Source organism: Danio rerio, chromosome 8 (assembly GCF_049306965.1).
Source record: "Danio rerio strain Tuebingen ecotype United States chromosome 8, GRCz12tu, whole genome shotgun sequence".
NCBI lineage: Eukaryota > Metazoa > Chordata > Actinopteri > Cypriniformes > Danionidae > Danio > Danio rerio.
Genome location: NC_133183.1, coordinates 28,245,877 through 28,258,322, shown reverse-complemented (window position 1 = coordinate 28,258,322; position 12,446 = coordinate 28,245,877). Strand labels below are relative to the sequence as shown.

At 33.5% G+C, this 12,446-nt stretch overlaps 1 protein-coding gene across 1 annotated transcript in view; it reads right to left on the bottom strand.

The window, feature by feature from the left end:
• Positions 1-12,446, bottom strand: part of prkar2aa (protein kinase, cAMP-dependent, regulatory, type II, alpha A) — a 39,060-nt gene that overhangs the window by 10,595 nt on the left and 16,019 nt on the right. The window contains exons 2-3 of the mRNA NM_001077370.2: positions 3,004-3,039; positions 720-856 (exon numbers count right to left, since the gene is read on the bottom strand). Coding sequence (NP_001070838.2) covers positions 720-856; positions 3,004-3,039 — 173 coding nt within the window. The remainder of the gene's footprint in view (positions 1-719; positions 857-3,003; positions 3,040-12,446) is intronic.

The window sequence follows — 12,446 nt, the reverse complement described above, 5'->3', positions numbered from 1 at the left end:
GTTTTAAAGGCATGTCAAGAAAGTTTAAAGCATTCGGGCACAAGAAGAAGTACATTTGAGACTTTAATGAGGACTCATTTTACTGAATGAATACAATACAGTGTTATTTTACATTAGATCCTTAAATTTCAATATTTGAATACTGTTTGACTCTACGGAAAACCATAAAGCACTGTTGATTTTACTTTTTTGTTGCTCTATTTGATTATTTTTGTTCGCAATTTGTTTTTTATTTTTTAATACATGATTCACACCCTCAGAAAATCACTTCAATCACTCCTAATTAATGATTTCTTTTTAAATAGAGTCATTCAACCCATGTGGTGAAAATGTGGTATTTATATCTTAAGATATATTGCAGAAAAACCAAATATCGCAATGTCAAATTCTTCCAATATCATTCCAATAAATGCTTAAGTATTTTAAACTTAATTGAATGTAATAGCCCCATTTTGAAAGCTCAATTACTTGTTCTTGTTATCCTTGAATTAAGTGTGAACTATATGACATCAGCAAAAAAATAAAAAAGAGCAAATCGTTATGTGAGATAATTATTTCCTCCATCGTGACAACTGACAGTGGCTGGTTTAGTAGAGCATGTGTGATCAGAAACCAAACATGACTGACCGGCTTGCAAACTGCCCAGCAGTGCTAAACCTGAGTGAAATCTGTTTACAGTTTTAGAGTATTCATATCTGCGTGTGTGTGTGTGTGTGTACCTGATCAAGAGCCTTGAATAACAGAATGTCCTTGCAGGCCTCCTGTAATCTACAACGCTGCTCGTCTGTTTTTGGATGGACAACTCTAGGCTCAGAATCTTCCTCATCGTCATCAGGGTTAAAGGCCTCCGCGCACACTATCAAAAGAAGTTACAGTTATTTACACAAGTTCCGCCATCACCAAATTTACATACATGATATTACAAAACACTGGAAAAGGAGTTCATTTGTTTTTATAGAGCAGTTTACACCTGGCCACTTCATGTGTTTTCTCTAATCAGATAGCTATCTGATTTGAGAAAAAAGTTCCATTTATGATTTGATATCAGGGAAATGTAAAGCTTTTAAAGACATGTTTAAGTTCATTGTGAATGAAATTTTTGACTTATACAGGGCTAAACATAAAGGATTTTATTTTTTAATGGCCCAGTTGGGTCAAATGGAATAATTCGTTTTTGCTTGCCACAAACGAAAGAAAATCAAAAAATTTCTTAGCCACATATTTTAATGTGCTACACTTAATTGTATACACTTTTTTTAACTGACAAATTAAACATTAAAGTGTACGCCTTAAGTTTCTTGCCTGTTTATAAATATTATGTCCACTCTAGACATGGGACGATAACAGTTTTCAAGGTATACTGTGGTTTGGCAAAGTCAAGGTTTTACAACTGACTAACTTTTCTGCTATATCGTTCCTGCGGTATATGTAACGGTATACTTTTTTAATTTTTTTTTTTTATAGGACAACAGTATCTCCAGCAGAAAAGATATACAAAGATGTAGTTTTAAATTGTAAAAAAAACTAATGAAGACAGCAGAAGTCGAGGATTGATTTGAATTATTAGTTTGATATGTTTACTGTTCCAAAATATTATAATTGTTTCTCAAAATAAAATGTATTGTGTTCAAAGAGAAAAAAGTTGTTCTTTTTTTTTACCCAGACATTTATAAAAAATATACTTTAGAGCAGTAGATACAATCACAATACAATGTTTTCCAAGGTTATCATACCATCAGAATCTTAGAATTACCGACCCATGCCTAGTCTACTCCACCTTACTTCTGTTAAAAGTTTTTGTATAAACGGAAGATAACGTAAAGCGATATATTGCTTTTTTTATTATCAGGAGGTACTGCATAATTGTTTTTCTTTCTCTGATTAGGAACTTTAATTAGAAAAAAAATTGCTTAATTAAATGTAAAACACTTAAATATAAAAAAGAAAGTTTTACTAAGACGGATGTCGGCCAACAAAACAATGTTTCAGTGATTTTAAGACTTTTTAAGACCCCGGGCACATCCTGGATATGATTTTTAGGGGATATGGTCTTCAAAATCCACACTATGTGCAATTGTAACTTAAAAAGTGGTGTATTTGAAACATTTTAAATTCATATTTTTTTAACAGAAATGTCAGCAACAACAGTGCTCAGCTAATACAAGTACTCCCCTCACAAATGTAGATTTTAAATTCATATTTTTAATAGGAAGCTATACAATATTATATGTGCACATAAATTAGATTAGTCAGTACTAAAGCCAAATCTGGAGCTTCAAAACTAGCACACCCAAATTTATATGTTATAGAAAAATATTAAATACTAATTTTAAAGAAGAGAAAAAATCAAGAAGCAAATAATTGGAAAAATTGTAGGCCTTTGCAAAATATTTTGCTTGAATTTAATTGTATTATCTTTCAATTTCTAAATATGTTCGGTGACTAAAACATTCTTTTAATAAATATATCCGTTTAATAAATCTGTTTTGTTTAAATTCCCCAAAATACATTGCCTATATTCACTGAGAAATGGATATAAACATTCATTTTAAAAATGGGGTGTCCTCGATTATGCTGAGAACTGTATATCTTATTTGGCATACAAATGATTTTATATGCAGGCTTCAGCCTTTGTACGTCACTCATGTTCCAGAAAAACATAATCACACAAGGCAGACTTCATGATTGGACGATGGACAATACGCAACTTCACGAAAAAAAGACTATTGTTCTCATTGTGTAAAGCATGCCTTTACAGGTATAGCAAATCTTGATGGCCTCACGACAACGTGGGACCTGCACATAAACAAAAAGCATCAAGGGAACGCATTCAATAAAAGGGGGATTTTTACTGGAACACAGTTGAAAGGGGCAGAAGGACTGGCGACGTAATTACTATAAAACAAACACGAGGGGAAATGACGGAAAGGCAGAGCACTTATCTGACACTCACACACACACTTTAAACCACATGATTAGTGCAATGACGTCAAACAAACTCACCCGACACTCTCCGGTTAAATCTGCTGGGGGGAGGAGCTGTGGAGAGAAAGACAGAGAGAAAGAGATCGAGTTAATTCAACTGCGTTAACCATCAAACTCAGTCTCCAGATCTCACATGTGCCCTTGAGTATCTGTGTGGGTGTGTTAAATATTCGCTAAGGTCAGTCAAAGGCCTGTCCTACAGGCTGTACCAGTTTCTGGAGATTGCAATTATGTGTGTAGGATCAGAGCAGAGTCTCAGGAACCCTGCAGGTCTGACACCCCCCCTCCTGCCCCCTCTCTCACAGGGCCGTTACAATCCTGCACTCCATTAACTCTTTGGTGTAAAACTAGCAGTAATCTTCCTCTCGCAAGCACTCTAGCTTATTAGTGAAATACAGTCTTAATAAGATGATCTGCTCAGGACCAGTACCTCTGTAGCAAACACATTTACATATTGCGAAACAACACTTGTGGTGTTTAAAGGGCTCCTTGATAATTATTCCACTTCTTAAACTTTGGTTATTGTGTAATGCTGTTGTCTGAGGATAAACAACATCTGCAATGACTCGGTGATCAAAGTTCAATGCAAAGGGAGAATTTTTCTTTCGCAAACATCTGGTAAAAAGACACAACAACAACAACAACAAGCTTCCTTCCTGGGTTTGTGATGTCAACAAATCAAAAATTTACATAAACCCAGACAACTTGCACTACTTACTATCCTTCAAAAGTACAGACCCTCTAGTTTTTCGCAATTTTGCAATCGCTGAACCCAAAGCAAAATCAACAAAAAGTCGCAATTTTTTGCGATCTTGCAAAATATTAATTTAAACGCAACGTAAAACGCAACGTAATCACAAAAAAAACTTTAAATTATAAAAAAAAAAAAAATCCAGTTCCAAACCATAAATTTAAATGATAATTATTTCAGTACGTAATTAATTGTTTTAAATGATTTATAGACGTTGCAGACAAGCGTCTCTTTAAAAAAGTACATCTCACTTGCTCCCTCACAATCCTAACATTGAAATGGGGGGTAAAAGTCTTACAGCCTGTGCAGTAAGCAGATGTGGTTGAAGAGCAAGTGATTTACATGTGAAGTCAATGCAAAGATGCGGTTAGACATCATGTGGCGGAAATCAAGTGAATACCACTGCGCGAATTGGTTGTTTTGTGTGTTTGACCCGGTTCAGACTGCAAAAGAAAGTGGGAACAAACATCTAACAAACGGAGCAATGGAACAGACAGAGAAGCAAGCAGCTTACAAAGATGGAGATTGGTTCAAGGATGATGGCCGCTGGACGTGACCGAATTCAAGGACGTTATTTTTGCTTTACATGTATGATACGATAAATAATTTCGTTTAACTCTTTTCCTGCCACTGACGAGAGAAAACACTTCCCTGCCATTGACAAATTTTATGACAATCCATGTTTTAGGTGTGTAACGTAGGGGAAGACCTAACGCATGTCCTGAGTGAAGTACATGATGTCAGATGCTCCAGGTATGAAATCTGAAAAAGTATTTTTTTAAGTAAGGTAATAATAAGAGTTATAACCTTCCCTTGGCCTAATCTGTATTGTTTTAGATCTTGTCTTGATAAGAGATCAAAGTAAAGAAGCTTTATTTTTTTATTGTCAGATTGCAAACCTCACATAGTAGGCTAAATATATATATATATATATATATATATATATATATATATATATACATACATATATATACATATATATATATATATACACATATATACATATATATACATATATACATATATATATATACATATATATACACATATATATATATATATACATATATATATATATATATATATACAYATATATATATATATATATATATATATATATACATATATATATATATATATATATATATATATATATATATATATATATACATATATACATATATATACACACACACACACACACATATATATATATATATATATATATATATATATATATATATATATATATATATATATATATATATATATATATATATATATATATATACATATACATATACATATATATTGAATTTCTGGGAATTACCACTACAAAAGCAATCATTGTTATCGCGAAAAAAAAAAGTGAAAAATAAAATCACAAAAAAAAAACTAGAGGTCTGAAAATAGCTAATTGAGTCACCTCACATGCATTTTACACTTATAGTAAAGAAAAACTTGCATAAGCTGTCAAAACAAAAGTTTATTTTAACTTAAAGTAGCTGTATAAAAGGTTACTACTATGCTGCAAAATGTTTCATCTAATAATATTTATAATAAAAACAATAAATTTTAAAAACCCCTCAAGTAGCACACAATTTGCCAAACATTAATCTGTTTGTCTAGTCTTAATTTGATTTGATTCAATACTCTTAATTTAATTCAGGTTTAAGCCTCATTCTGTTACAGCAAAAATGAAAATATTTAACAGAATAAATTAACACAAACATTATGGCTCTATTATTGTAAAACTTAAGAAATTATTATTTAACTGTGCAAGTTAAACTACTTGTAAGTTTTGGATTACTAAAATTTCATTTCACCATTACAGCAAACAACAGAATAAAGAAAGAATCCAGAAGTAAATGCAATAAAAATAAAAATAAAGATTTCATATGGTCAAACAAGTCTGAACGCATTCTTAAAGTAATTAACCTGCCGCCAAATATGCACATTTCATAGGACACAACATGCTTGCTCACGTTGCATGCCGCCGAATCAGTTCTATTCACACATAAGCATTTAGATTTGCACCTCTTTGTAAATGACTTAACACCGCATGTGAGTGTGTGTGCGTACTATATGCCCAGATAAAGCAGCTCAATAGCTAGGCGTGTAGTGAGAGCACTCAGAGAGATGAGTGCGTGCATGAGCGTGAGACGGACCGCTTCAGCCTCACGTGGAGGGGATATCAAGTGGCCCGAGCTGCCATGACAACAAAATACAAGGAAGACCTCCTCATCTCTATAACAACTATAACCCCCAAATACACACCCACACATTCACTGTCTCTTCTGCCAGCCACTGAGAGACAGAGAGACTGTTAGATGTAGTTTATCCTGATTATTTTTTTTGTATTTTTCTAGTACTATTCAGTGTTTTATGCTTTTTTAAATAAATAAAAAAATATATACATGTTCTTTTTGATGTAAATTTTATAAATGCTTTGGCAATACATCTGTCATGCCAATAAAGAGATTATTAAATAGATTTGAATTTAATTGAATTGAGAGAGATACACAGACAGAATGACACAGAAAGGAAGTAAAGGGAAGGTAAAATGGTGCTGTGGACGACATTATAATCTTAAAACTAAATATTAGGGGTGTCAAAATTGATTGTTTCTTTAATGCACCGTGATGCATACGCAAACAATTTGGTATCGGTTCAGTAAAAATCATAACTGGTTATTATATACGGACGATCACATATGCGTTAAAATGGCGGTAGATAACTAATGCGGAGGGAAGAGACCTTGAGTAATTAAAACGCTTGAACTATTTAAAAAGCAGATAACTGCACAATTCACTGTTTTTGAGTTTGCTGGACAGTCTTTTACTGACAGGGAAGTACATCAGAAACCAGCTAGGAAAAGAAAAAAGCTGTAAACTCTCTCACTCTCTGTGGCCCCTTTGACCTGCTGGCATGTTTGTGAGGTAACGTTTTATCTCCTCTCTCGGCTGTTCCAACAATAACTTTACTTGTGGATCCAGACATAAGGGTGTCTGCACAGCGAGTTTTCTCTACCGCACTGATGTCTTTAATGGATCAGCTGATCGTGTCAGCTCATTAACATCACTGTCCATATCATTTGCTGGTCAGTGCCAGAGCCGCGCTGACTGTTAGAGCCAATCACAGCCTTTGTTGTTGAGCGCGTGATCAATCAGAGGTGTATAAGAACTTGCTCAACAACGCTCAAAAAGCAAGCGGGATAATATTTACATTTGTTTATTTGCTATAAATGCTCATGTTGTTAGATACGTTCGAAAAGAGTTTTCTTTGAGCAGGTCAAATTAAAGGTACAGCACCATATACAGTAAGGACAAAATTGTATTACAAATAATTTTTATTAAACACATCTACCAACTCAAAAAGCTTGAAAAGTCAACTTGGTAACTTTGTTAGGTAAACATTACTCTGCAAGCATGAGGAAAAATGTGTTCTTCAGATTTCACTCCCCAATTGACATGGGACGGATATCTTATGTTTATAATATTACAGCCCCTTAATCTGCATGTTTTTACCCATTTTACTGCAACAGCTTTTTTTTTATTGTTCACTTACTGTTAGGGCAATATATCGTTACAGCATCGATATCGCAATGTGATTATTCACAATTGTCACAGAGCGAGTAAACGTCTGGATTATAATTGATACTTTAGGCCTGTGACTGTATGAGGGTTTTAAAAGCATTTAGGCATAAGATATTGTACCGTTTGTAACTTTAAAAAATGATTAGTGATTAACATTGAATTGTCTGAAATGAAGACTATGCAGTATTGTTTTGCATTTAATTATTACATTACTGCATATTCGATTTAATTGCTTCCTCTGTAAACAATAAGACACTCTTTATTTAATGTGTATGTTTTTCTCTATTGAATATATCAATGCTTGTAGATTGTTTATCATATTTTCTGCACTCCCCTACAGAATCATCTTTAGAATTATAAATTCTTTCCAAACTGTTTTATTAACTCACACTGTAAATAATGCTGGGTTCTACACAATCGATTTGAGTTGGGACAACATAATTAAGTCACCTTACAAATTTAAGTGGGTTGAACATAAAACAATTAAGTTATCTAAAAAAAAAATCTCCAGAATTGTGTTGTTTTAGCTCAATTTAAATCAGTCGTTTGAACAAACAGTAAATTACATATTTTGAGTGCATCTTGTGAAATTGTATTTATATCACAATGTATAATCGCAGAATAAAAAAGTATCTCCAATTTCCAATACCTCAGCCCTACTTGCTGTAACAGGTACAGATTTACACAGTCTGGTCAGATAAAAATGTTGCATGTTCTGTTGTTGGATGTAACAAAGAAGATAAGAGTTTCCATTGTGTTGAACTTTACTTTCAATGAAAATGTACCAAGCAATATGGGTAAAGTGTTGTATAATTAGACAACTATTTATTTTTACCAGCAAGGGTCAGTTTAATGCTGTTTGTGAAGGATGGGTCAATACATTTACATTACATCAAGTCATTCAGCAGATGCTTTTATTCGCAACAAGTGTTACAAATAACATTTAAGATAATAATAAAAAAAAAAAAATATATATATATATATATATATATATATATATATATATATATATATATTTTATAAAAAATATTTTTTATAAGAAAAATACTTGTGTAAAGTAGGGAGGGATTAGGAAAAGAGTGATTTCTATTTTTCTTTGAAGTAAAGTGCTCACAGACAAGAGTATGTAGGTGACTTGTGAATGTGAAGGGATTCAGCAGTTTGTATGGGAAAGAGGAGATTTTTCCACCAGAAAGGAACAGTAAATGAAAAGGTTTTGGTAAGTGATTAAGAACCTCTCTGTTATAGTATGACACTCATTTACCGACCAGAGGTTTGTGGAGGGGGTGTAGATTTATAGTCTTAGTTTTTCTACAATACATATTGCAACAGGATTATAAATTGACCAGATGAATTAAATGGCTCTATTTGGAAAGATTTCATTCATTTAGATAGATTGGCATGATCATGTTACATGCAGTGCGTTTACATAAAATGTAATAAATGACAAGCATAAATAAACAACAGTTAAATGTTAAATAAATAGCAATGCTTCATGGTTTTCTCATTATTTACATACAGAAACAATCAAGCATAAAATAACATCATCATTGTATAAATGATTTAAAAATTTAATATCTTTACATCTTTAATAAATAATCTAACCGTGTGGTGGGACTATTGCAGATATACACATTTCGATATCCATGCTCAAATGATATATTGTGCAGCCCTACTATGAACTTTGAGAATATTTTCAAATGTTTGATCTTAAAGTGCTTGTTAATATGTTAGGCTAATGTGGCTAAAGTTACCATGGAGCGCAGAGCTTTGTATTTATTCTGTAAAGATAAGAGAATTGCATTAATAGTGTAACGTTTATTCGCAAACAGCAGCAAACCTGAACTGATTAGCAACATGCTAGCTGATGAGTTATATCAACTTGATGCAATAAATTTACAACGACTCCATAAATGTATGTAATAACATTCAGAAACATCCGGATAGAGTCTAGAAGTTGCATTAGTTGACGTTAGCTTGAACATTTATGGCTTTTAGGAGACACAAACACAAACAGTGTGTCTTTGCTCGCACCAAAATAAGATCAAATTTGACAAGCTATAATAAATTATATGTGGGCTATTGTGAGCTGAAACTTCACAGAGACAATCTGGGATTTACATCTTATAAAAAGGGGCATTACCAGGAAAAACAAGTATAAATCCACAGATGTCCCATTTAAGAGGACAGTTCACACAAATATGAGTTTGTCATCATTTGGTCTCCATGCACTTGTGTTAGTTTGCGCCCATATCCTTTTGTTTTGATACACACAGAAAAAAAGAGCAGTTAGTGACATGATAGGATCACAAAAGATAATTATTTACTGAAAATCCTGCCTTCAACTGATGCTCTCATGTGTAGGGGAAGGATCATGTGACACTCAAGACTGGCTATTCTGCTTTGCTATTACTCAGAAAAGTTGCATCATAAAACAAATTAAAATAGAAACGGTTTCTGTACTCAGCAGAAGAAAATAATATCAAACAAATTGAAAACAAGTAGATTACTTTTTTTTTGCCCATTTTCAGTCTGACTGCTTATAAAAAGTCAGCAAGGTATCATTTATATCTAATACATTTATACTAATAAAAGTTTGTTCAAATCCCCAAGCCTAATAGTACAAGCAAATATTACTTACAAACAACAGCAGCTTGAGAATTACAAAACTTAAATTTGTCCTGTCTGTCTTTTTTTCTTCCTCTATGCCATTCTAGATGTCCTCATGCACACAGTCTTATCACTGCTGGCAAATATTAGCCAGTGGGAGAGAGAGCGAGTGAGAGAGACTTGTAATTTTTAAAGTAAACAATGTGTGTGTGTGATCTCTGTGATGGTTTGGCTAAAATTGCTTATAATCATGTGAGAGTCAGCAACTGAACTGCACACATTTGCTTGCGTTTTCTAAATATAAAGTGCATACATAATTAGACCAAAATAAACTAATAGGCCAATATGTTAATAATGCTAATGTGTATGGATGTAACGATTCACCTGACTACAATTCACGATACTAATCTCATGATTCACGATTTAGTCACGATTTTTTAACAAAATTATTTGAAACAAATGTAACAAATGTTTTTGCTCAATATTATTTTCTGCCATAACCAAATTGCTATTTTAAAAACAAGTTTCTAAAAAGAATAATACAAACTAAAGAAGCCTCATTAATATAAACAAACTAAAACTGTGACTGTGCTGGGATTTTACATTTTTAAAAAGAAGCATGTTTTCTGGCATAAACTGAGGTCTTTGCACATTTACAATGTCCCCTGCTGAGAAAACTCTTTCAATGGGAACTGAGATGGCTGGAGTGGGGAGGTAAGTCTTTCCTTAACCAGAGAGCAGGGTGTAGAGAGGTGGTTGGTAGGCCCTCTGCTCCAGGCCACAAGCATAAAACTAGTCTTAAAACTTATTATAAAAGTACTAATTAAATAATAGGATAGAGACAGGAGTTGAATATGATTATAAAGGTAAATAATTAATATTACTTGTAAAAAATAACTAGTATAAGTATCAGTGTGATACACAAAAGAAGAAATAATCTTGAAAAAAATGTTAAATCTTCGATAAGCAAATTTTTAAAATATGCATAAAATAATTTGAAAAGGAGAGGGGGAAAATAATCTAATATCTGTAAGAGATCAACTTTCTCTTTTAGTCTGAAAAACATCTTTCGCTATGAAAACACTGATGCACTGTGTGATCTCTGTAGCACTGCAAACCATCTGGTCCACGTGGTTTGGTTTTATTAATAGTTTTTTTTTTTTTTTTTTTTTGCAAATAGACATCTGTAACAGTGGTTTTTCACTGTGCTGATGGTTTATGTGCGTCTTATTCGCTGTTCTGTTGGTGTAAGGGTAGTCAAGCCAGCAACTAGCTCTCTGCAACTCACATGGTCAACCACCGAAGCTAAGCAGAGCTGCGCATGGGAAAGCTAGGTTGCTGCCAGAAGTGGTGTTAGTGAGGCCAGCAGGGGGCGCTCAACCTGTGGTCTGTGTGAGTCCTAAAGCCCCAGTATAGTGAAGAGGACACTATACTGCTCCGTAAGCACAGTCTTTCGAATGAAACCAAGGCTCTGACTCTATGTCGTCGTTAAAAATCCCCGGATGTCCTTTGAAAAGGAGTAGGGGTTTAACTGCCAAATTTACCCACTGGCCTCTGTCTATCATGGCCTCCTTAACCATCCCCATATGATAATTGGCTTCATCACTCTGGTGCATTATGGCTGCCGTCGCGTTATCCAGGTGGATGCTGCACACTGGTGGTGGAAAGAGCATCTAGAAAAGCGCTATAAGGAATCATTATTAAGTAGCGCTCGTCGCTGATGTGCAGGTAAAGCAAGTTTGCGCCTGTAACCACAGCACCCCCTGTTTTCAAATAATGTGTTGCGATTCACTTGAATCATCACATATTTCAATCTATTTTCAACCGGCTTGCTAAAATTGCTTGAAAACTGTGTAATTGTATTTTTTTAATATCATTTTTAAATGCTTAATAAAAAAATAATAAAAATAATAATTTTGTTAAATATTACTAAAACTAGATTGACAAATTACTAATATTATTTTGTGAAAAATATATTTTTTTACTTTAATAAATAAAGTTACAAACGTAAATAAAGATAAAAATGTAACAATCCTACATGATTTTTCAGCAGGCTAAGTTACTCCAGTCTTCAGTGTAAAAATCGTTCAAAAATCACTCTGTTATGATTTGTTGTATGTATATTATTTTTAATATTGTCAATGTGGAATACACTGAAAAACATGTTGACACTCATAAAAAAGGAAATCAGGCTCAAATAACGCTGATGTTCCTGGCTTTTATGAATAAACAAGACACCTCAGTTGTAGCCATGTATTTTCATGAACACTTCTTGCTCGTCAGGGGTTTGTGGAGGTTTGGATAACAAAAATCAAAATCCCACTATGCTTCACAACCGGCTGTATTTTCTCTCTCTGTGTGTCCTGCTGTAAGCAATCAATCTTAATGTCCACGTCCCCCTTTTCCTTTCCTCTCTAAAAACTTTGTCTATCTTCTGCAGCGCTCCATTTCTCCCTCTCTCTCTAGCCCTTATAAGGCAGCGTGTATCTGTCTCACTCTGTGCC